The sequence below is a fragment of the Microtus pennsylvanicus genome, chromosome 1 (genome assembly GCF_037038515.1).
Source record: "Microtus pennsylvanicus isolate mMicPen1 chromosome 1, mMicPen1.hap1, whole genome shotgun sequence".
NCBI lineage: Eukaryota > Metazoa > Chordata > Mammalia > Rodentia > Cricetidae > Microtus > Microtus pennsylvanicus.
In genome coordinates, this window is record NC_134579.1 from 133142820 (window position 1) to 133168666 (window position 25847).

General features: G+C 45.8%; 1 protein-coding gene across 3 annotated transcripts; it reads right to left on the reverse strand.

Moving 5' to 3' along the window:
- Positions 1 to 406: 406 nt before the first annotated feature.
- Positions 407 to 19225, reverse strand: LOC142841168 (major allergen I polypeptide chain 1-like). Of its 3 annotated transcripts, none has more exons than XR_012909024.1 (4): positions 19144 to 19225; positions 18494 to 18567; positions 15966 to 16152; positions 1460 to 1543 (listed from the first exon to the last, which is right to left on the reverse strand). XR_012909024.1 is itself a non-coding variant. In XM_075957950.1 (3 exons), the coding sequence occupies exons 1-3, from the start codon at positions 1828 to 1830 to the stop codon at positions 521 to 523; spliced, it is 279 nt and encodes a 92-aa protein (XP_075814065.1). In that variant the 3' UTR covers positions 407 to 520. The 3 variants fall into 3 exon arrangements, 1 of the variants encoding a protein (XP_075814065.1); XR_012909025.1 differs by having other exon boundaries at positions 18494 to 18539; positions 19144 to 19215; XM_075957950.1 differs by lacking the exons at positions 15966 to 16152; positions 18494 to 18567; positions 19144 to 19225 and adding exons at positions 407 to 550; positions 1770 to 1830 and having other exon boundaries at positions 1356 to 1543.
- Positions 19226 to 25847: the final 6622 nt, after the last annotated feature.

The following is a 25847-nucleotide window of genomic DNA, read 5'->3' on the forward strand; positions in this document are numbered from 1 at the left end:
AGGTTTTATAGATGGTTCCAGACGCCCAGAGGAGCATTTTAACTCACACACACGATACATACACAATTGGCCATTGACCCAAGCAGTGGGAAGAAGAGACAAATTTTGCTGTCTGGAGCCTGTGTGATCCTCAGCAGACACTCGGCCTCTCTGTTCCATGTTCCTGGGGAGTTCATTCCAGGATGTCATGTATGTGCCCCATGGACCATGGCCCATGAGAGTGACAGACACTCTGGTGACTGTGGTCTCCTACATCCTCTACTGTGTTCTGCAGGGGCATTTTGGCAGCGCTGCAATTCAGCAGGGACAGTTCAAAGTCCAACTGGTTGTCCCTGCCATGTCCCAACCGACTCAATGCCCAACCTCAAAACCAAAAAGTCCAGGCTCTCCTGTGAATTATAAGGCTTTTATTGTTGGATCCCTGTTTTTAGACACCTGGAGGGTAGGGGTAGGGCTTGCTGCATCTATGCAGGTGAGCAGGCGAGTGACTTCCTTGAGTTTTCTGGCAAAGATGAAATCATCAACAGAGAGGGTTAGCTTCTAGTTTCTTCTGCAAAGAGAAAGGTGGCAAAGCATCAGAGGTGAGGGAGATCTCAGCAGTCATACACGGGACACCACTTGGGAGGGACCTGCACTCTGTCTGCAACAGCTCCTGGCTCTGACTTGGCCCAGGGAGACTCCTCTCGATTCTGTCTCCAGCAAACCACACCAGGGCGAGTCTTGTAAACAGCCTCCAATTTAGCCTGATGGGAAGAGCCACCTGCCCTCGGGACACCATGGGCACATGTGGGGCAGAATGGAGAAGCAGCTGGGGAGGGCCTGGCAGGACTCCAGGTGAGCCTTCGGGCAGTTGTGGCCCCAAAATGAACTCATTCCTGTCACATGATGCCCTCAGAGACATGCAGCTCGGGTGTTGACAATCCCACCTGTTCTAGGGATAAGAGGGGATTCAACTAGATTCTCCAGTGAGTGACCCATGCCTCGATTCTGCACAGTGACCTCAGAAATCCAGGTGACAATAAAAAGGATGAGTGTTTGGGGGTGTGGTGGTAGACTTGAAAAGTTAGGATAAAAGATCCTGTCTGGAGAAGGGGTGCCAGGCACTGATGTAGCTGGACTTGGAAGGCAGGCCAGAAAGCCTGATGAAGGCCAAGTGGTACCGTGGGAGCAGGGATCTTGGGGGTCTGGTCTGACTTGACTGAGCTGAACAGCCAGTGTCCTTCCTGCCCCTTCCTCCTAACATCTTTCTTGACTCACAGAGGAGCTGCAGTGCTGGGGAGGAACACACATCCATCCCTAAGCTGTGGTGAGCAGGTGAGTACACAGGCTCTGATCCAGACACACAGAGAACTCACCAACAGACTCTTTACATTTTCCAAGTCTTCCTCTGTCAGCTTGTTATCAACACACATCTTCTGATTTTCAGCATTTTTCAATATGGCAGATTCGTTCCTATACTGGCTCACGAAATCCACATAGTCAGGCACAGTTGCGCCAAAAAAAAGAGCAAGGTCCTCCTTCAAAGCAGGGCAAAGGCCACAATCTAGAATACAAAGAAAAGGTGATTCTCCATTGAAAGCCCTACATCAGAACACAGATGTCCTTCCTGAGGAGTGAGGCTGTGAGAGCCCTGGAGTCCCCGCATCCCTGACACCAAACTCTAGTACCATCTCCCCCGTGAAGTCACCCACATCCTAGTACCCACTTCCACGAGGTGACCCACATCCCAGTACCCACTTCACCGAGGTCACCCACACCCTAGAACCCACTTCCCCCTGAGGTCAGGAGCAGGGCAGCCCCAAGCAACACGAGAGCACCAGTGAGCTTCATGGTAACTGCGGCAGGTGCTCCTACCCAGTTTGGGCTCCTTTTGTAACTGCCCTGGGCTGCTCAGGGAGTGGGGAGGGGCTGGGTCTGAGCTCTCCAGGCCTGTCCCACAACCCTGCTTGAACCTCCCTGAGGCTGTGTCAGGGGAAGATGTGTGTTTTGGCAAGAGAGTAAGATCCTGGTCAACAAAGGGCCCAGGTTCAGCCTGGTCCCCTCCTTAGTGTTCTACTTAAGGTCACATGTCATGTGAAGACCCAGGAAGTCATGAGCAGGATGAGGGCCAGGTCCCTCCATCAGGCCTACAGCGTGAGGTCTCTGTCACCCTGTCACACCAGGAACTCAACGGTTATTAAAAGCCCCCCAGTAGTCAGTGTCTGGGGTAGACCAGTCCTCTGAGCACTTGGGGACCCAGCTCTGACTGTTTCTGTCTCTGCCCCCATCTTTCACTTGCTTCACGGCTCCATTGAAGCTGAATCAAACCCTGATGCCTTCCTGCTTTCGGAATCATCTTTAACTCCATCTTTTCGTGGTTTGCTGTTTTGTTTTGTTTCAATATAGGGAGTTTCTACCCAAGCCTAGTTGTCCTGGAATTCACTATCCAGACCAGGCTGGCCTCGAAATCACATAGACTCACCTGCCTCTTGGTGCCAGCACAGGCCATTCCGAATACTCCATAGATTTCTTAGGAAAACTAGAGGGCAATCTCAGCTGGTTACCCCAGATTCTGAAGACACAGCCTCTGTCTGGCTGGTTCAGGGTGTCTAGCAGAGTTTCTCCATCAGAGAATTCTAGATGGCCCTTCAACCATTTCTACCCGAGCCAGAGGGGCAGCATCTTTCCTTCCCCCACCGAGTGGCGCAGCAGAGGGCGCTGCTAAGAGGCAGGCTGTGGTAGGTTCCAGTGTCACTCTGGCCTATGGAGAGGGGCAGCTCTGATCCATTCACTGGGCTGGGAGACATGCATGACTCTCTCCCCTGGGACTGACATTGTAGGCCTCATGAGAGGATTCTGTCTTTTTCCTGCACTACTTTCAGGAGTGTGGGCTGAACAGACAGTGACAGCGATGGAGAAGGGGGCAGTGGAACAAAGTCTGAGGCAGGGGAATTATGAGTTGAGTGGTCAGGAGGCAAGCAGCTTGATGTGTGCAGGCTGAAGCACTGGACAGGGACAGGGCAGGAAAAGGAAAGGTCACAGCAAGAGTGCAGGGAGCAGAGTCTGAGGAAGGATCAAAGGGGACAGATCCACAGGACAGAAACTTCAGGACCTGTTTGACAAAGAGGTCCAGGGAGCTGTGGCGTCTTTAAGCACAAAAGCCTCACCAGGGCCAAGAGCCACAGCACTGGTGAGTGCCAAGGAGGTCTGACTTCCTACCCATGAGGCTCTGGGTCCAATGCTGGTGTGAGGCCTGTTCACTAGAGGGTTCCTCCTGCTGCTGCTCCCACCTGCCAGCTGCTTCTGCTCCTGCTGGGACACATGGAGGGAAATGAAAGCTGCCCAATGCAGCAGCTGGAGAGTGCCCCTTCCTGCACCCATTTCTACCTTTGTGAGCAGAGGGATCCCGGACAGTTAACTCGGGACACACTTGCCTCAGCCTCCCACAAGCAAACGGGGATTCCATGTGGGAAGCACCAGTCTTCCCCTCATGTCTCTGGACTCTGCCAGTCCCCTTATCTCTCCGTGCCCTGAAATTAGAACTCATCATTACCCTGGCCTGTTTGTCATCTGGAGCATCTCTGTACCAGGTACGGCACCATGTCCCCATAAGCATGACCCCAGGGAGAACCCAGCCTCCAAATGCTCTGTTCTCCTGTCTGATGTGCTCGCCCTTCACGTGGCTGGGAGAGTCGATGCTTCATTCCCCACACTGCATCCAAATCAGAGGACAGCCTGCTATGGCGTCCACATGGCTAGGCCGCACCAAACCCCACCTTGCGCCCTGGTCCCAGTGTGCAGGTGAGAGGCAGTGCATGGTGTGTGGCTGTAAAGCCTGTGCAGCCTCTGCTCTCCTGCTGTCTTCCGCCAGCCCCACCTCCCCCACCCCTCGCTGCCCTTCTGCTCTGCACCAGGAGCTCAGACAGGGCAAGGAAGGCACTGGGTGGATGTGGCTGCTCTGTCTTGGACTTTCAAGACTGCAGACCATGAACCAAGTCACCTTCTTTCCTGTGTATCTTTCCTGGGTTTTTTGTCATAGCAACGGAACACGGATTATACTCCTCAGTGCACCTGGACCCCTCTTATCTTAGAACACACCAAGCTTACCAGAGCACCGGGCTCTAAACCCTGTCATCACTTCCCTAGGTCCCCTTGCATTGTCTGATTTTGGTGTCCCTTAGATGTCTAAGGGCTCAGGAGAGCAAGGCATGTGCCGTTCTATCCCAGGGACAGCACATAGGAGGTCTCCACAGATGCTGGGTAGATGGGTCGAAGGGCTAGCTTGTGTCCCTCAAGTCTGTAAACAAGACCTTTCTTAAAAGTTTAAACAAACACTATCTTCCCACATAGCCCAGGCTGACCTCAAACTGAGAATCCTCTGGCTCCACTTCCCTGTTCACATTATGTAAGTGATTATAAAATTTGGCTGGTATTAATTTATGAATGTAAAGAGTCTAAATGTCATGGTAATTCAGAAGTAAGTAGTTTGTTGACAAAGACTTTTGGCTGTGAATTTGTCTCCATGAGCGGTGATAGATGAAATTTACCAAAGACTCAGAGAACCATGAGCCTTCTGACTTACTGGTTAGCTGAGCCAAATAGGATTTGCATCCAGTGACCATTTTGGAAAAGAGGTTGCTAGCACGAAGACCCACCCGTGAGCTGTCCACTCTGTCCTGTGGTCCTCGCAGGTCCCGAGGGCTGCTCAGACACGCACAATATGACCAGCTGAGGCCTCTCTCTCTTGGAAGTATTAGGAATGGAGACGAGGGCGGACTGTGGCTAAGATGTGTCTGCTGCTGGATGACAACTGTAGCCCCCTGCTACCTGTCAGAGCTGGCATCAGGCTTTTTGTAGATCTCACAGAGGTTAAGACCCTTGACCCCACATGTCAGAGGACACATGACTTCTACACATTTGCCCAGTGACTTGAACTGTTCACTACAACTGTTAATATTCTCTTACCAGATATCTCTCTTGTTTTCTCATCCCCTTGTATTTTCCTACTTGTGTGCATGTGTGTTTGTGTGTCTCTGTGCACACACACACATGTTCACGTGTGTCGGTTACATTGTATGCTGGCTAGTTTTATGTCAACTTGACACAGGTTAAAGTCATCCGAAATGAGGTAACCTCAATTTAAAAGAGCTGCAATGCTGGCCAAGGCTACATAGAGAAATCCTGTCTTGAAAAAACAAAACAAAACAACATGACTCCATAAGTTTGAACTTCATGGAATCCTGTAAGGCTTTTTCTCTCCCTGCCACCTACCCAGACAGGGTTTCCCTGTGTAGTCCAGGTTGTCCTGAAACTCAGTCTCTATACCACACTGGCCTCGAGCTCAAAGATAGACCTTCCAAGGACTTGGTTTAAATGTGGGCACCACTACCACCTCGCCAGGCATTTTCTTGATTACTGATTAATGGGGGATGGACAGGCCATTGTGAATGGGGCCATCACTGAGCCGGTGGCCCTGAGTTCTCTAAGGAAGCAGGCTGAGCAAACCAAGGGAAACAAACCAGTAAGCAGCTCTCCTCTAGGGCCTCTGCACCAGCTTAGCCTCCAGGCTCCTGCCTTGCTTGAGCTCCTGTGCTGATTTCCTTCGATGATGAATAGCAATATAGAAGTATAAGCCAAAGAAATTGAAACACTAGCCCGGCGGTGGTGGCGCAAGCCTTTAATACCAGCACTTGGGAGGCAGAGGCAGGCAGATCTCTGTGAGTTCGAGACCAGCCTGGTCTACAAAGCTAGTTCCAAGACAGGCTCCAAAACCACAGAGAAACCCTGTCTCGAAAAAAACCACAAAAAAAGAAAAAAAAAGAAATTGAAATACTTTCCTTCTTATTTTGCTTTTGGTCATAATGTTTTATAATATAATAGTAATTAATTATTAATTAAATTACTATAATTAATTGCATTACTACTAATTAATAGGAACTGTTTTGGTCATGGTGTTTCAGCACATTAATGATATCTATCTATCTATCTATCTATTTATTTATTTAAATATTTGTTTATTTTCAAGACAGGATTTCTGGATATAGCCCTGATGGTCCTGGAACTTGATTTGTAGACCAGGCTGGCCAAAACTTCACCATGTGGGTTCTGGGATTTGAACCCAGGTTAGCAGGCTTAGCAGCAAGCACTTTAATCACTGAGCTATCTCAACTGTCTCCCACCCTTCTGTTTGAGACAAGGTCTGTTATTGAACCTGGAGCTCCCATGGCATTGGTGGAGCCACCACACTCAGCTCTTTACAGCGTTCTGGGGATCTGAACTCACATCCTTAGGCTTGCATAATGAGCACTTGTCCACTGAGCCATCTCCTTAGTCACTCCATTTTTGTGTGGGAGGCAGTGGATTAACCTCAGAGCTTTGCATGTGCTAAGAAACACTCTACTACTGTGTTAGTGAGCTAGTGACAAAACCAGCATAAGAAGCAGCTTTCTGCTTACAGTTTGCATGGAAACAGTCCAAGAAAGTGGGGCAGGCATGGTGCAGGAACTCAACGTGGTTGATCACATCTTCAGTCAGAAAGTAGAGAGACATGAATGTCCAGCTTTCTTTCTCCTTTCCACTCTGTCTATGACCCTAGTCCACGCTGCCCACACAAAGTCAGACATTAATTGTTCTAGCCTCAATATTCTCACTGACACAGCTTTGTTTCCATGGTAATTCTAAATCCAGTCATGATGACCATCAGGATTAGCAATCACACACAGTAAGCCTCCTGCCTCCAGGAATGATTAACACAATGCCCAACTGAAAATGTCATTTGTGCAACAAACCTCATTCTGAGGGTAGTAGATTGAATTGAACTTGAGAGAGTCCACAGAAAGAGCACTGCCTGGGGACAGTGGAGCGCTCTAGTTTATATATGGCCAGTCCACAGTGGCCTGTGGGGCTGTGGACAACAGAGACTTCATGGTACAGGCATGACTCCCTCCCTCTACTGCTATCTGCTGTAACCGCATTGACTCTACTGTTTAGTCCTCTTTGAGGCCTGCTTACTGGTGGGCGTGAGACAGACAAGAGCAGGGTGACAGGGATGAGCGCCCGTGGAGGGGCGGGGATTTTGCAGCATGATGCAGTTGGTAGAACAAATTCATAACTGGCCCTGGTGGATCCACACATGACCAAACACACTGGGACAACGCAGGCTGGGGATAACGAGAAGCCCCAGATGGTTCCCCCATATTCTCAGAAGTCTAGACCAAAGGTTGTAGCAGCTAAGATGTCAAAGTGTAACCAGTATGTCCCCTCAGATACATACACTTATGCTCAGATCTTGAACAGATGCAGTGTTCTGGGCTGTTGGCTGCCTACAGGGACAGAAATTATCCTTGACCACTGTGGTTTCCACCTCCGAGCTTGAGCAGGACATGCTTGGAGCCAGGAGAGGAAGCAGAGGTGACAGCTGAGACAGGAAATAGGGCATTTGGCTCAGCACATGGCTGCTTGGAAAGGTCAGCTCTAACCATCTTCTGCCAAAGGTACCGCCAATTTTGTACAGAAAGTAATCACACAGGATGTCTCCAGCCATTGGTCTTCAGAGTGGGAGGGGCTCCTAAGCTCACTCCCCCATGCAAGTGGGAAGGGGATCCATAGGTGCCAGGTTCTTGCCCAAAGGCATTTGGAACTCCTCGGAGGCACATTAGTGGTAGGGGTGGGATGGGGTAAAGCAGGACTGGGCTCAGGGAGACAACAGTTTATAAGGTAGCAGGTTCTGTTCTGAGTAGAGAGAGCATTTAGCATCCTACACCATGAAGGGGACGCTGCTTCTGCTGGCCTTGCTGGTGACCGGGGAGCTGGGCTTCCAGACAAGTGAGAACGGGAACCGATGGCCTTTCTGACCCTTGTTCACTCCACCTCCCTTCCTTATGAGTTTGTTTGGTGATCTAGGGGACCCTAGGAGGTCACTAGCCAGGAGTCCTGCAGAAGACCCTTGATGCTCTCTGTTCAGGATTGTGACAGTTGGGATAGGTGGAATGGGGAGACCGAGGTGAGGTGGTGATGATTGGCCCTTAGTTGCATGTACAGCTGAAGGTGAGTCATGTGTGGGATTTATGTGAAGGTCAGATGTGCAGGCAGGTACACTCATACACGCCCCTTCTGCTGGGAATGTGTGTCTATGGAAACTGTGTGCTGTATCTAGGAGACAGCAGCCTTTGGGAGGGCAGGAGTGTGGCAGTTCACTTAAGACATTTGTAGAAGTGGCAAGAAACTGAGCCTCCACTTCTGCCAGCCTGGGGCTCCTTAATGATGTTCTTCTCTCTGTGTTTGCAGCGGACGCATGCATTCCGTTCTTTGAACTCTATGCTGCAGTCTCCATTGGAAACAAGATAATACTGAATGCTGTCCTTGACCAGTTTGCCCCTACTGATGGGGAAAGGGAGACTGTTGAAAAATTCATGGATTGCTTGAATGATTCAGGAGTGGAAGGCAAAATCCTGAAAACCATATTCTTGGTAACGTCCTCCTTATCCTGATGGCTCCATGCACCATATGGTAGAATGCTGTGTACAATGATGTGGTCAGCTAGTCACGTGTGTCAGGGGATCGACACCAGAGCACTCAACCCTTGCCCACCCTAGCAAATGTCCATGCAGCATGCTGGTCCACCTCCAGTCTGTCTATGCAAGGTCCTGCAGAGCGCTCCCCAAGGATGGGTGACCACTGGGTTCTCACCACAGCAGGGCAGGCAGGGACACAGGAGAGTTCTTGGTGTGGATCTGCACAGGGAGGACACCCTCAACTCTCCTCTGAGGTGCCTGAAACTCCTGTCTCCTGGCCAGGCTCACCTTCTCTGGAGCCTCCCTTAACTCTTCTCTCCTGTCTCAGATGGAGCCCTCCTTCCACTGGCTTCCTCAGAGCCACAGCCAGAACCTCCCTCCATGGCTTAGATGCCACACCCACCACCTCAGAGAGTGCCTGCAGCTCCTCACCCCAGCTGCTCCTGGTCTCTCTTAGTGTCTTATTTAAGCATAGCTAGATTACAGAGACAAATATTTTCAATATTGCATCCCTCACTCTCCGTTTCCCAAAGTACTTTTAGTTTGGGTGTCAGGTCCTGCAAAACCACAGCACTCTCCAAGAAAGAATTTCTTCCAGCACATCCACTCAGGGACGTATTTCTAACATGACCACACAGCCAATGTGCTGACAGATGTCCTCAGGTACAAGACATCATCAAAGCTAGAACTCAGCCATCTTGTCCCCTCTCCAGACCTAGCCCCCATCATGCCTTAGGGAACTTCTCCTTTCATCCCTGCCTGGCTAGGGTGGCTTTTCAGACTCCTCCTGACAGCTGTGGAGGAACTGCAGCTCCCTGGGGCAGAGGCTGTTGCTGGAGCCCTGAATCACTGCAGGGAATTTTCTTCCCTGTGCAGAAGGAGCAGCTTCATCATGGGTGACTGGGGAGCTCTGCTGGGGTTTTGCATCTTGTCTGTAACCACTTCTGCATCTTTCTTTCTTTGGGTTTTCCAGAAAGCCGTGGTCTTCAGCCCAGAATGTAGAGAATATTATACCGAAGACACCATAGACAAATTGATGACAATCCTTTCCAAAGTTAACTTGCTTAGAAAATGATGACTGATCTGAGAGACATCTTGCCGCCCTGTCCACTTTCCATCCTGAAGCTGGCATCCAGACACCTGTCTCTTCCTTGCTCAGTTGTTAAACTGGTTCAATAAACACCCGCAGTTCTGTTCTGGTTCCCGTGTCTATTTGTTGTACATGTGTCATGTGATTTCCTCAGATCTAGGAGAAAGAGAGGACTTGGGTAGACACTCAGAGCAGGGAGGCTGCCACAGACTGACTAGGTATCAGGGAGAGCCATTGTAGCCTTTTTTGTTGCTATGGAGACCAGGCTGGCCTCAAACTCACAGACATCCACCCATGTCTGCCTCCTAAGTGCTGGGATTAAAAGCATTGGCCCTCACCAAGAAAAGCTCAGTGCAGCTTTGTGAGACTGTGAGACAGAAGTTGTCTGAGGGTAAAGAGCAAGGAAGCAGCCACAGTCTTCCCTAGGCTGCCAGGCTAGAAACGAGGTGCACAGCTACTCACTTCATATTTTGCCTCTAGGCTTTATCTCAGGGCAGCTGGCTCCTTATAGGTCAGTCTATAACAGTGCATTGACTCAGAAGATGACTGGGGAGACTCTTCTGGTCTGCAAGAAAGGTCATCATTTGTTGTAGCCTGATCTACATAGAAAGTTCCAGGACAGTGATGGCAATATAGAGAGACCCTGCCTCCAAGCTAATATCAAAAATTAATAATAAACCAAAAACTCAAATGAGGAAAGAGTTGAATAGATGTGCAACTAAAGAGAAGAGAGAAGGCTGGGAAGAAGGTTCAATGGGTAGAGAGCTTCTGTGCTTTACTGGTGACATGAGTTCATATCCCAGAACCCATCTAAGGCCAGATGTGGCAGCATACATCCATCATTCCAGTGCTGTTGTCAAGAGCTGAGAAGAGATAGACGAATACCCAGAAGTCTCTCTGGACAAGGTAGGTGAAGAGCGACACCTGAGTAAATACAATCAGTGAACACTGGGATGGGCAGTGAGGAGAGAGTGATCATATAGGGGGAGAAGGGGCTGGAGAGATGGCTCAGTGGATAGGAGCACTGGCTGATTTTCCAGAAGGTCTGAGTTCAATTCCCTGCAACTACCTGGTGACACACAGTCATCTTTAACGGAATCTGATGCCCTCTTCTGGTATGCAGGTGTACATGCACACAGAGCACTAGTATATCTTTAAAATTAATAAATTAATCAAAATAATAAAACAAGAGCTATAAAGTGGGAGGAAGGAACATTAGGAGCAAGAAGATGCTCAACATTGTGACTACAGTGATGAGTTCATATAACCTACCATATTTTGTTCTTTAATTATGCACAGCACAGGGCACATCAAACAATTCAACCTCAATAGAGCTTTAATAAAAGAAATGTTTCTGTACAAACGGAATGTGAAAAATACAAAAATATGGATTTCCTCTCTACTGAAAATCCCTAAAGTTTGGCAAATGTACACTGGCCCCACACTCTTTGGGATAGAGGCCTACTTGAAGGACACAGAGCATCATGAGCAATAGAGATTGGCTTTGAGTCCCAGGTCACACACGGACTTCTTTCCTTTCTCCTTGTTCTGGTCCACGTAGCCCGGGAACCCAGTAACATCTGAACACTTACCATTGTCCTGAGTATTGATGGGGAAGCTCTGGTAACCAACTATGCCTAGCTAAGGCGTGGCTCCCTGGGATCCAGGAAGAAAACTGGGACTGACAAGGTGTGTGCTCTTTTTGCGCAATTCCCATGGACACAGAGGAATTCAAACTTCCCATTCGGTAGCATGAGTTTCCCATTATAACCATTAAAAATATAATTGTTATCCTTAAACTCTCCTGGTTATTTCCCACATGAGCTAATTTGCAACACCTGGCACCCAACATGGGGCCAATAGAACCTCTGGCAGCTCTGGCCAGCCATGGTCACACCATGTTTATTTGGGCATAGACTGTCCAAGCTCAGCACACAACTCTGAGCCCCATAACATCATCCCCACACACTCACCCCTTGGCATCCCTAGGCGCACTGTGCCACCGCTCACGTACCCTCTGCCGTGTCCCTACACATTCCCTCCTTGGTTTCCCTCCACACCCTCTGCCACCGCTAGCTTGCTCTCACTGCCCAGCACACGCACCCAGCCCAGCTCCACATCAATCCCCGTGGGCAAAGGCCATTCCCGTGCACTTTTCCGGAGCACTTCTGCAGCCACAGACCCTGCTGCATCTAGTGTGTGAGCCCAGCCACAGCCATGCTGCCACCACCCTGCACTGCAGGCTTTGGGTCCAGCCACCGCCGGAGTGGCAGACCTGTCTAGTCTGGCTATTGAACAGCCAAAGACCTTCACAGAGCTCACGGTCTGTGATTTATACTAAAACACTTCTTTTTTGAGTGTATTTTTCAGTATTCTATCTAAATTCAGATTTAATCTGAGCATGTAAATTCAAATGCACGGTGACACCTACTGGCAGGCAACGGTTATTGCACTTATTCCACCCGATTAAACCACAGGTGAGACTTACTGATGTAAACGGGCAATATGTCAGACAATCTAACCGTCCAAGATTACGATAGCCTTTTCACTTACACCATGTGTGAAGTCTTACAAGATGCACATGATGTCCCTCCTACATTGCTATTCTCATTTCTAGGGTTTACTTTTGTTTTCTTAAAAATATGGTTTGATAATAGGAAAATGGTACAGTCTTTACAGACTGAATCCAGGCTTCTTAGAAAAGAAGCTGGAAATATAAAGAAGGACACATCTTAACCAACAATTTTCAGTCAGATGAGGTACTTTTAAACATGATACAGACTGGAAACAAGCTTCTCAAAGAGGAGGTCATACTTCTAAAAGAGAATACAAACACTTTGAATACCAAATCTCTGTCGAATGAGGTGCTTTTAGACATGGGACAGACTAATAACACACTTTTCGAAAAAGAGATTGCACTTCTGATGGATGATACCAGGTCTTTGCTTAACAGGACTCAGTCAACTGAGAAATCTTTGGTCTGATGGTAATTTATTTACAGAGAGATTCAGCACTCTGGAAAAGGAAACAGCTGATTTGGCACATAAAACCCGGTCTATGACATTGGGTGCTGAAACATTATTTGAGAGAATTTTCACTGTTGAATGTATTAATCAGACTCTGTTGAAGGGATATGATAGATTGAATGATAGTATGTCTCTACAGGAAGGTAATATGAATGCCATGAAGATTATGTCCAAGGATGAGACATTATCGCTCCTGGACAGAATTCATACCTTAGAATCCTCAATGAGGGCATTAGAGCAGAATACTGGACAGGAGGCCCAGACTTTACAAAAGGCAGTGGTAAACAGATTTGAAAAGATTGAGGAACTTATCAAATTTGATGACCCAGAACAAAAGGTAAAAAGGCAACATTTGACCTCGTCAGTACATAAAACTCTATGGGATAGCTTCCCCATATTTCTGCCTGCCTTTCCAGTAATAACATCAGAAAAGGTATCTGGCTCTAAATACCTTAAGGTTGTCAAGGAATATACATGGGAGCCCATATGCATAGCTGATCTAAAAGAAATTAAACAAGCAACTGTGACTTACGGACTACCTTCGTCCTTTGTTAGGGAGATGGTCAAAACCTGGGCTTTCAGTCACAAAGCCACACCTCACGATTGGGCTCAGTTAATCTCAGCAGTCCTAGGAGATGTTTTGTTAAAGAGGAAGCAAGAATTTTAGAGCAACAAGAAAAAGCGAAAGGAACTGAGATTTCCTTAGATCAAATTCTAGTTGATGGACCTTACTCTGATCATAAGGATCAAGCTCTTTATAATGATGATTATGACACTTTAGCTCTATGTAGCATAGCACCTTTGGAGGCTTGAGATAGGAACCAGGAACTAGGAAAGAGGATTAAATCATATTTTGGGGTTAAACAGAGTCAGAGAGAACCTTTTAGTGATGCTTTCAAAGACTATCTAGGGCTGTACAAATAGGGGTAACTCACCTAGCAGCTAGACGTATAATAATTGAGTCTTTGGCTTATGAGAATGCCAACATTGAATGCAATTAGATCCTTGGGCCTTAAAAGATCAGATCAGCACCCATGGATGCATACACTGAATGTCAAGACACTTGATTATGGTACTGAGGTGTGGGTAGGAGAAGCAACGTCCAATGGTAAGAGAAGACATCAAAATACCAAATGTTTTAATTGTGGTAGAATGGAAGATATGAGAAGGGATTGTAGACAATGGATTGCTAGATGAAGGCGTAAGTCACAAACAATCCCACACCAGTTTGGAATTATGATTAATAGAATGGTTATTTATTTAAGTGGGAAAAACTTACAGATCACCATCCTAGACAACAGCCCTCTGCAAAACCAGGAAGGGAGCCTAGTTGCCAGAAGCGGAGCCGGAAGCCAGAGAACAAGCGGAGGGCAGGTGCTGCTTTTTTAAAGAGAGAGAGACCACGCCCCAATGGGCTGGTATCTCAGCAGCTATTGGCTGAAGAAGCAGAAGGAGCTCCTGCAACACCTCCCCCTTTTGTTTAAGTAAGAGAGTTCTAAACCTACTACAAAATTATATATAATAAGTACAAATATCCTATTCTAACTAGCTTAAGTCTTGTATAATAAATAACTTGGCCAAGTCATGAGAGGAAAGTAACTACATTTATATAGTCTTCAACCCCATCAAAGATCTGAGAAGGGAAATAATGTTACCTGAGTAATTAGGAAGTGCAATTAAACAACTTCCAAAACATGCAACAAATTACAGAGACAACTAGCTACCTGGGCAATCACCCAAGGTCACGTTTGCAGTGTTGAAGCAACCAACTTTGGCTAAGGCCATAACTGACATACCATTTTCAAAGACAAGAAACTTTTCAAAACTATCTTACCCTGTCTTGGCAGGATATGACAGTCCTGTTTTATCCATTTACGGATACTCTGTATCTCTGTCAGTGGTTGAGGTATGGGCATTTCTTTGCCCAAAGCCAGTTCTGCCAAGAAGAAAGGCTCCAGGTGGAGTGTCTTTGGTGCTCAACATTCTTTCTGGAATAGATTGGTGTTTCCAGGAGTGATTGTGTCTCACTACCACAGAACTCTGAGTTAGATTAAAGGCCATTTTCTACAGCTCTTTGAAGAGGTTGAAGATTATCTATCTATACTGAGTATAAACTCTATGTATCTAAAGAACCTGATTAGTCTAATTATAAATGAAAAACATAGATGACTATTGATCTATATAATTCTCAGTTAGGTATTCTCTCAATACCTATCTAACTTAAATACTAAGACAATAAACAACTGTTCAATAAAAGAGGACAATATGACCTCCAAATATAAACAATGTACAAATATACATTGCAATATGGAAAATATATCTCAATTCATAAACAATATATAAGCATCTTAATCAGAGGTAGAATTGTACACTACAATATGGTAAATATACATATATCAATACATAAAAAATGTTTTAAACAGAGGTAGAATCATGCATGCATACAATAGTCAATATAATTTAACTTTGTATCAATATACAAGAATCGATACCAATTGACCAAAACCAGTAGCTTACAAGTACCAATCTATTATCCTATCATCCAATTATCCCTTTTTTTTTCAAAAAGATCCCTGAGCTTATGAAATTCCTCCCCCAACTCCCCACCCCTAACTGTATACTAATTATAATCAACACCTAAATGATGTCCCTAAACCCAAGGTCAAACTTTACTGGGAGAGGGGATGTCATCCTCTAGAAATACTTCCAGCTGTCATGGGGGCAACGTTCTTTCTGGGGGACCCTGTAAAAGTAAAATGATGGTTAAATTTCAAGATCAATGTCTTTTAAAATTGCAAATAGTCTCTGAGTATTTTGTGCAGGTCTGGCCAGAATGTTGTACAAGATGTGCACCATTTCAGCTAACCAAGTTGGAACCTTCTTGTGCAGCTGGTACCCCAAACAGGTCTTGTAGTATCAGTATCTTGACATCATATCAACCAGGTGGAGTTGTTGTTATGGGGCCCCATCTTCTTCCTGGAAACTTCAAATATCACTGTAGGAAAAACTCATTGTTCACTTTGAAAAACTTAAACATTAATCATATAGACATTTATATATATATATATATTCAATGAAAGGCATGATAGATATATTCAATGAAAGGTATGATAGATATGAAGAAAAGCAAAGATGTCAGAAACTCCAGAAACTCTGGGTTTTTCTCTTAACAACAGGCTTGGAATTAGAGAGGGACCCCAACGTTCTTTTGTACTGTTGGGGCATCCATCTTCAGCCTACAGACTCATAGTATCCAGCAGATATAAACATAAAGCAGAAAATTTTAAAGGCTGTTCAGTCACTATCTGCTTGTTGCAGACTCTTTCATGAGTCAGGAACCCCGAAAGACCATCTCACCTTTAGGCAAGTTCAGCAGTCCTCTTTCTATGGGTTCTTTGTGTCCAGTTTATGCAACAGTCCATGCAAGAGCAGTCTCTTGCCCAAATGGCTATCAAACTCCATAAGGAGCCACTTCGATGCCCATCTTCCTCTTGAAGTAGCTGGTGCTGCCAGGAGCAGACATGTTTCATTGTCATGAAAAGCCCTAAGTTATTAAAACATTAAATGCCATATCCTGTAGTCTTTGAAAGATATGAATAATGCCTATCTAACTGAAATATATCTCTACATATCTAGAAAATCTAACTAATATGACTACAAGCTTGACTATTATTGATTATTATCCATCAGCAACCTATATTTTCTAATTATACATTACATTTTAAAATGAACTATACAATCACAATACCTTAATCAAGATCAGAAATACATATACATATAACAAAATTTATACCAATGTAAATTATTCATATCTATATCATATCCCCCTTAAAAAGTAAAAGAACATTTATAAACAATATTTGGGAATATGGGCACAGTTATTTCTCTCCAAACTGCTTCCTGCTGTATAGGGGCACTGTTATTTAGGTCTTTCATGGTATAACCTGTCTGCTAGGTTCATCTCAGTTGGCAGTTGAATGAAGTAATTTTCTGAAGGTGTTCACAGCAACCTTTCAGGAGGGCGTGGTCTATCATACCATATTGGAATAGAAGCAATCCACAGGGTCTCATCCTCTGTGAAAACAAAAGAAGACCCTCTCCAAAGCAACATATCCTTAGACCCAAATTCTGAAATCATAATATCCTTATGAAATCCATTCTGGTTTAGCTGGCAGCCCATCTAATGAAATGTCTCTCTGCACTTAGCTCCTTCACAGTCCAAAATTTTAAAGAAAACACAATGCACATAATCCAGACTCTCTGTGAATTTTTCATTTTTACATGACTTATTTTTCTTTATTTCTTTTAGTCTATAACTATCTTTACTCTGTCTCTTTAAAGGCTTTACCCTTTCTCTTTTTTAGGACATTAACTTTATTTTCTATATTCTTTTTATTTCTCTCCCAAGCCTATGTGCACTCATCCAACATTGTGACCATTTAGAGGTCTTTTATGTCTGAATCTGTCCTATTGTGAATCCGTAATTTTTTTTACTGTCCAGGAACATTTTTGATTCATGCCTTTAAATTGCTAAGCTCTTAAGAATCTAAGCTGTGACATTTCTAGGTCAAAAGCAGGTACTGTGAGTTGACACACCCAGTCCAACATGGCGGAGCCGCTTGTGATTCTGACTCAGTTGTTTGCGGCTCTGGAGCAGCCGGCTGCTCTGGATGTTGGCTCCACCTCGCTCCAATTTTAAAATGGTGGATGTGCCATTTTCTACTAGTTCTGGGGCTGCCAAGTAGGAGCCACACTCAGCACTTTAACTCTGAGACTGACCTTTTTTATCTCAGTTACAGCCTAATCTGCTAGGCAGAGCAGTGAACAGCCTGGAAACATCTCTGTGTATGTCAGCGGGAATTCGCCATGCTCTCCCGCTTGTGCATGCCTAGTAAATCTGATCCCGCTGCCTGCCCAGGTGCAGGTGGTGAGCGCTGAGCCATTGGCATGGTCTCAGAGTACTTTCTTTCTGATCCCAAGCAGGAACACAAGCATCCAGGCCCACAAACACACCGTAGCCAGAGTTTGCACCAGTGGCAGGGCCCAGGAAGCTGCGTTTTAAAACCACACATGGCTTTTTTTTAAGGCTGCTGAGTCAGGAAATTCTCTCTGTGGCACGCCACCCACAAACAGCAAAATGCTGTGTTAAACTCAGTTTTTTGTGTTTAAAATTAAGCCCTCACAGGTTTTACATGGATCCAGTTTGCCACGTTGGGCGCCACTCTGTTGTAGAATGATGGAGACACTGTATCCTGCCCTTGTGCCCTCTTACTCTGTTCACCAGCTGCAATAATTTCTTCAATCATTTCAAATCTTTTTATCATTGTCTCTCTTAAATCCTGAATCTCCTGACCTGCATGAGTTTCTAGTGATTTCACTAAGGTATCAATTCTTTGGTCCCCATTCTACACCTGTGATTCCAAGGCTTTAATTTTTTCCTTCAAAGATAACATGTCCTCCTTAAACTTTTCTTGTGTATCATGTAGATTCCCATCTTGGAGGTACATTCTGTCTGTTACCTTATCAAAACTTTGTGATAACGTCTGAACGTCAAATTCAACAGCCTGAACCCTTTCAGGTAATTTCATAGTACCCTTGGATATGGGGTCAATTTTGTCTATCATAGTATCCACTTGTTCAGATAACCTCTGATTTTCAATAATTTTAATCCTTTCAATTAGTCGTTCATTATTAGTCCATAGAGATTGTATCATTCTTAGGAGTGCCATATTCTTCCTTAATGATAGAATATGGAAAAGAAAACTGAAACCTAGTAACCAGTAAATTAAGGTATCCCCATAGTCATAAACCTTGCATGATATAATCCATTGTATTAGTAAACAAAGCAGTAAAATTTGCGTTGGAAACAAAAACTGCCATATTACCTATTATCCAGCAGGTGGCGCTGTTGCTGAGTCTCCACTAGAACCACTGGAAAGGTGACAAAAACGGGGTTCACCTTAGAGTAAATGTAATTAAATCAATTCCATACATGGAACCAGAAACCCAGAATCCAGGAGTAGAGAAGAGCAACCTGGAATCCGCGTATGCCTCCACGTGATAGAGTCACCCCGAGGGGTTGCAGCTTTTGGCAACTGCTTGCGTTCTGATTCGTGCCACTTAAGCACTGCACTTGCAAGGGAGATTTAAAAACGACTCAGAAAAGAGCAAACTAGGCGGGCAGAGACTGTGCGGGCCAGTGGAGTTTAAAACCATGTGGGGAGGCAAACGATAGGGTGCATGGGGCTTGAAGCCAGTCTGAGGCGTGTAAAGAGAATATATAAGGAATTGCAGCAAGAAAAGCCACTGTGTGATAATTTATATTAAACTGCTGGCTCTGTCTATAAGGCACAGGCCGTGGCTGAGGGAGGGCTCGTGACAAGCCGAGCTGGAGGCAGGCAGCCGAGCAGGGGAAGGAGAGGTCCTAAAACCAAACATTTGGGTGCCAGATGAAGGCATAAGTCACAAACAATCCCACACCAGTTTGGAATTATGATTAATAGAATGGTTATTTATTTAAGGGGGAAAAACTTACAGATCACCATTCCAGACAACAGCGCTCTGCACAATCAGGAAGGGAGCCTAGTCACCGGAATCGGAGCTGGAAGCTAGAGAGCGAGCTGAGGGCAGTTGCTGCTTTTTTAAAGAGAGAGAGAGACCACGCCCCAATGGGCTGGTATCTCAGCAGCTATTGGCTGAAGGAGCAGAAGGAGCTCCTGCAATACCTAGGGATAATACTTCCTCTGGGAATGGCAGAACTAGGAGGACTCAGCCTTCAGGTGTATGTAAAGGTGTGGCAGGGCCAACATCGAACAAATCAATGTAGGTCAATGAAAGGTAGACAGGCAACCGGATACCATGAGGAAACAACATGGGGGTGCCTCTTGCAGGCCCCCATAAAGAATGTTGTCCAGTCATTCCCAGTTACAGTGGAGAATGTGTCTCACCAAGAAAATTAAAAAAATCCAATGCCCACTGTAAAAAGCCATACTGGTCTGAATGATGGGTTAAATGTGGAGGACAAGTCAAAAACTCCATTAGGACAGAGGAAACATATATTTTGGCAGACTTCCATAAAGGATATAAGACCAAAGCTAAGACTATGTATTAATGTCATTTTTATTGAAGGCTTATTAGACATGGATTCAGATGTAAGTGTCATTACTCCAGAATCTTAGCATCTGAATTGGCCTCTTTAAGAGGTAGATGTTCAGTTTCTGGGAATTGGAACCCCACCTTGGGTAAAAGAAAGCATGGGATGGGTTGAATGCATAGGGCCAGAAGTCCAAATGGGAAGACTAAGGCCATATATAGCCAATATCGCAGTGAATTTGTGGGGTCATGACCTATTGCAGCAATGGAATACCCAGATTAATATTCCTGCAGCCCCAAAACCTTGTTTCTGAGGAAAATATTAAAAGATATTATAAATTACGGAACCAGCCATTTGGGCTGTACATGAGCACAAAACAAGTGACAAACCTTCAGAGGTACCAACAGCCCTAACTTTAAAATGATTAACTGAGAATCCAATATGGGTTAAGCAGTGGCCTCTAGCTGGGGAAAAGTTGCAGGCTCTAAAGAGCTGGTAGAAAAGCAACTAGATGCTCGGCATATAGAAAAACCAACCACCTGTTGGAATTCTCTTGTATTTGTTGTCAAAAAGAAATCTGGAAAATGGAGGATGGTGATAGACCTAAGGGCTATCAACAAGGTTATTCAACCTATGTACCCTCTACAATCTGGAATTCCTCTGCCTTCTCTGTTACCAAAGGGATGACCTCTCATCATTATTGATTTAAAGGATTGTTTCTACACTATACCTTTACAAGAAAAGAATAGAGAAAAGTTTGCCTTCACAGTGCATACTTTTATTTAATTATTACTTATATTTTATTTAATTATTCTAAGCCTACTAGAAGATATCAATGGACCGCCCTCCCACAGGGAATCCTCAATAACCCCACCCTCTGCCAATACTTTGTCAGCCAGCCATTGGAAATAATTCGTAAGCAATTTGCTAAGTCTGTAATCTACCATTACATGGATGACATTGTGTTATCTGATTCAAATATAGATACTTTGGAAAAGATGTTTGAAGAAGTAAAGAAAATCTTGCCTAGTTTGGATGCTCACCTTACTAAACCTGGATGGAGGTGGGTGGTCCTTGGACTCCCCACAGGTCAGGGAACCCTGATTGCTCTTCGAGCTGATGAGGGAGAGGGACTTGATCGGGGAAGGGGGAGGGAAATGGGAGGCGGTGGCGGGGAGGAGGCAGAAATCCTTAATAAATAAATAAATTTAATAAAAAAAATCTTGATTAAATGGGGATTACAAATTGTTCCTGAAAAGATTCAGAGAGGAGATTCTGTTAATTACTGAGGTTACAGAATAGGTTTACAGAAAATTAGAACACAAAAGGCACAAATTCAGAGAGACCAGTTGCAGACTCTTAGTAACTTTCAAAGATTACTAGGAGACATTTCCAGTCTACAACCGGCTGTTGGGATAACACCTGATCTAATAATTCATTTAAACAAAACGTTAGATGGTGATAAAGACTTGAATAGTTCTAGAGACCTAACAGCTGAAGCAGAAAATAATTGATTGTTGAGGAGAAATTACAGGAGGCACATATGGATTGGGTGAATCCAAATCTTAACTGTATTCTAGTCATATTTCTTTCCAGAATTTCTCCTACAGGCATTTTAATGTAGAGGGATGATATTGTCTTAGAATGGATCTTTTTACCACATAAACCAAGTAAAAAATTAAAATTTATGTGGAAAAATTTCTGTATTAATTATAAAAGGTAAATTGAGACTTGGTCAATTAGCAGGTATAGACCCAGCAGAGATTATAGTGCCTTATAGTGTTGATGAAATAAAAAGGTTATGAAAAGACAATGTACCCTGAAAAAGGGCTTGTGCTAATTTTTTGGGAGAAATTAATAGCAATTATCCCAAATGCAATAGAAAAATTGCATTTGGGAAAAATGTTGGAATAGCTTTTCAGCTCATAGGTGATGTATTGGACTTCACCTCCTGCTCTGACCAGACGGGCAAGCCAATATCTGCAGACCTGAAGCTAGGCCTAGCCGCTGGCCCTGTCCTGTTTGCTTGCCAGCGGTTTCCAGAAATGAATGCTATGCTAACATTCTGGCAGGTGGGTTTGCCAGGGGATGTGGACAGAGCCTGCAGATATGTCTTTACAGAGTGATGGTGTGCCACAGACAACCTGCCTCGCCCAGCAGCAGGGGACAGATCAGGAAACGTAGACCACCCACAGAAAGGGATGCCCTCATCCGGCTTTCAGAAAGTGTGCTCACAAGAGATAAACAACAATGCTTTCTGTTCTTCCTGGCAGCAATTTTACCAGCCTGTGCCTAATGAATTTTGTGGAACACTGTTTGCTTTATGTGCAGATAATCAAAAATCACTTTAGGAAATAATTTCAGCCTTATTGAGGGACAATTTTTTTTTATTGGCCAAGTTTTTCAGAAAACTTTTAAAATGTAATTAAACCAGTGTCACTATAGTCAGTTCTACTTGAGGTGTCCTGATGGTTATGTGTGTGACTTTTTACACTGTTAATGCCCACATGGAAAGCCATTACACAAATAAATAATCAACATTAAAAAGAATGTGCTTATAGGAGCCGGATGTGGTGGCGAATGCCTTTAATCCCAGCACTGGGGAAACAGAGGTAGGTGGATCTCTGTGAGTTCGAGGCCCGCTTTGTCTACAGCGTTAGTTCCAGGACAGTCAAAGCTACACAAATAAATCTCGTCTCGAACCCCACCCCCCAAAATGGGCATGTATAAATATATGCACGGCGGGGTATATGTGGAGGCCCAAGGACCACTGGGGGAGTCAGTTCTCTCCTTCCACCCTATGGATCTTGGGGATTAAAGTCAGGTTGTCAGGCTTGATAGCATTAACCCACCGAGCCATTTCACTGGCTGTGTGACATTGCTCCACCGAAGGTCGGAACAACTGTCTGTTCATTCCAAACAGGGAGCCAGTGGCAGACGGAAGTGCAAATACCACAGAAGGGCAATTGGTGAAACAATGAGTTTTACTGAGGTCACATAATTACAAGGGCAGAAATGATTAAAAGACAGCTGCATCTGAGCCTACTCCAGCAGCGGTGATGGCTCACAAAGCTTGGAACCCGGAACTCACCGGACAGCTCAGTGTTGTGGCTTAGATGTCAGATGCCGAAAGATCTGGAAGGTAATCCTGACTCTTTCTGATCTACAGGTTCCTGGCTCTATAGGTTGGAGAGAACACCTGAGAAGCAGGAGGGGCAGTAACTAAGGTCAGAGAGTTGTGTGTGTGGGGGAGCATGAGTGTTCTAATGGGGACAAACTGCCAGTCACCTGTGCCCTACTCTGCCTTGGACCTCTCCCACCTGACACCTGCAAACCCACTGAAGGCTGGGACACCATCGGCCTAAGACCAGGCCTACCTCATCCATGCGGTGCCAATTATATAGATGGAATACAGAGGCCCAGAGGAGCACTGTGAGACACGTACTCTATACAATTGGCCCACGTCCCCAGCAGAGGACAGAAGGGACAATTTTGCTGTCCGGAAACTGTGTAATCCTCAGCAGACACTTGGTCCCTCTGGCCCTTCACTGTTCCATGTTCGTGGGGAGTTCATTCGAGAATGTCATGTATGTGCCCCATGGCCCATGGCCCATGAAAGTGAAATACTCTGGCTGTGTTGACTGTGGTCTCCTAGCATCCCCTAATCCCCTAATGTGTTTTTCAGGGGCATTTTGGCAGCGCTGCAATTCAGCAGGGACAGTTCAAAGTCCCACTGGTTGTCCCTGCCATGTCCCAAGCAACTCAATGCCCACCCTCAAATCCAAACAGTCAAGGCTCCCCTGTGAATTGAAAGGCTTTTATTGTTGGAACCCTGTTTTTAGACACCTGGAGGGTACGGGTAGGGCTTGCCGTATCTATGCAGGAGAGCAGGCAAGTGACTTCCTTGAGTTTTCTGGCAAAGATGAAATCATCAACAGAGAGGGTTAGCTTCTAGTTTCTTCTGCAAATAGAAAGGTGGCAAAGCATCAGAGGTGAGGGAGATCTCAGCAGTCATACACGGGACACCACTTGGGAGGGACCTGCACTCTGTCTGCAACAGCTCCTGGGTCTGACTTGGCCCAGGGAGACTCCTCTCGATTCTGTCTCCAGCAAACCACACCAGGGCGAGCCTTGTAAACAGCTTCCAATCCAGCCTGATGGGAAGAGCCACCTGCCTTCGGGACACCATGGGCACATGTGGGGCAGAATGGAGAAGCAGCTGGGGAGGGCCTGGCAGGACTCCAGGTTGAGCCTGTGGGCAACTGTGGTCCCTCAGAAAACTGATTCCTGTCGCATGATGCCCTCAGAGGCATGCAATTGGGGTGGAGACAATCCCTCCTGTTCTAGGGACAAAAGGGGATTTAGTTAGATTCTGAAGCTGAGTGTCCCAGGCCTGGATTCTACACAGTGACCTCAGAGATCCAGAGGAAAAGAAAAAAAAATTGAGTGTTTGGGGGTGTGGTGGTAGACTTGAAAAGTTAGGATAAAAGATCCTGTCTGGAGAAGGGGTGCCAGGCACTGATGTAGCTGGACTCGGAAGGCAGGCCAGAAAGCCTGATGAAGGCCAAGTGGTACCGTGGGAGCAGGGATCCTGGGGGTCTGGTCTGACTTGACTGAGCTGAACAGCCAGTGTCCTTCCTGCCCCTTCCTCCTGACATCTTTCTTGACTCACAGAGGAGCTGCAGTGCTGGGGAGGAACACACATCCATCCCTAAGCTGTGGTGAGCAGGTGAGCACACAGGCTCTGATCCAGACACACAGAGAACTCACCAACAGACTCTTTACATTTTCCTTGTCTTCCTCTGTCAGCTTGTTATCAGAACACATCTTGAGATCTTCAGCATTTTTCAATACGGCAGACTCGTTCCTGTACTGGCTCACGAAATCCACATAGTCAGGCACAGATGGGCCAAGAAAAAGAGCAAGGTCCTCCTTCAAAGCAGGGCAAAAGCCACAATCTGAAACACAAAGAAAAGGTGATTCTCTGTTGATAGCTTTGTATCAGAACACAGATGTCCTTCCTGGGGAGTGAGGCTGTGAGAGCCCCGGAGACTCTGTGTCCCTGACACCCACACCATAGTACCCAGTTCCCTGAGGTCACCCACACCCTAGAACCCACTTCCCCCTGAGGTCAGGAGCAGGGCAGCCCCAAGCAACAGGAGAGCACCAGTGAGCTTCATGGTAATGGCGGCAGGTGCTCCTACCCAGCTTGGGCCCCATTTGTAACTGCCCTGTTCTGCTCAGGGTGCAAGGAGGGGCTGGGTCAGAGCTCTCCAGGCCTGTCCCACAACCCTGCTTGAACCTCCCTGAGGCTGTGTCAGGGGGAGATGTGTGTTTTGGCAAGAGAGTAAGATCCTGGTCAACAAAGGGCCCTGGCTCAGCCTGATCCCCTTCTTAGTGCTGTGCTTAAGGTCACATATCATGTGAAGACCCAGGAATTGATGAGCAGGGAGAGGGCCAGGTCCTTCCATCAGGCCTACAGAGTGAGGTCTCTGTCACCCTCTCACACCAGGGAACTTGATGACTATTAAAAGCCTCCCTAGTAGTCAATGTCTGGGGTAGACCAGACCGCTGACGTCTTGGGGACCCTGCTCTGACTGTTTCCGTCTCTGCTCCCATCTTTCACTTGTTGCATGGCTCCAATGAAGCTGACTCTAACCCTGAAGTCCACCTGCTGTCAGAATCATATTCAAGTCCATCTTTTCATTGTTTCTTTGTTGTTTTGTTTTGATATAGGGTGTTTCTACACAAGCCTGATTATCCTGTACTCACTATCTAGACCAGGATGGCCTCAAACTCACAGAGACTCACAAGCCTCCTGATGCCAGCACAGGCCATTCTGAATATCCCATAGATTTCTCTTTTGTTTTTTTAGATTTATTCATTTATTATGTATACAACATTCTCCCTCCATGTTTGCCCACACACCAGAAGAGGGCACCAGATCTCATTACAGATAGTTGTGAGCCACCATGTGGTTGCTGGGAATTGAACACAGGACCTCTGGAAGAGCAGCCTCTTAACCACTGAGCCATCTCTCCAGCCCTTCCGTAGATTTCTTAGGAAAACTAGAAGGCAATCTCAGCTGGTTGCCCCAGAATCTGAAGACACAGCCTCTGTCTGGCTGGTTCAGAGTGTCTAGCAGA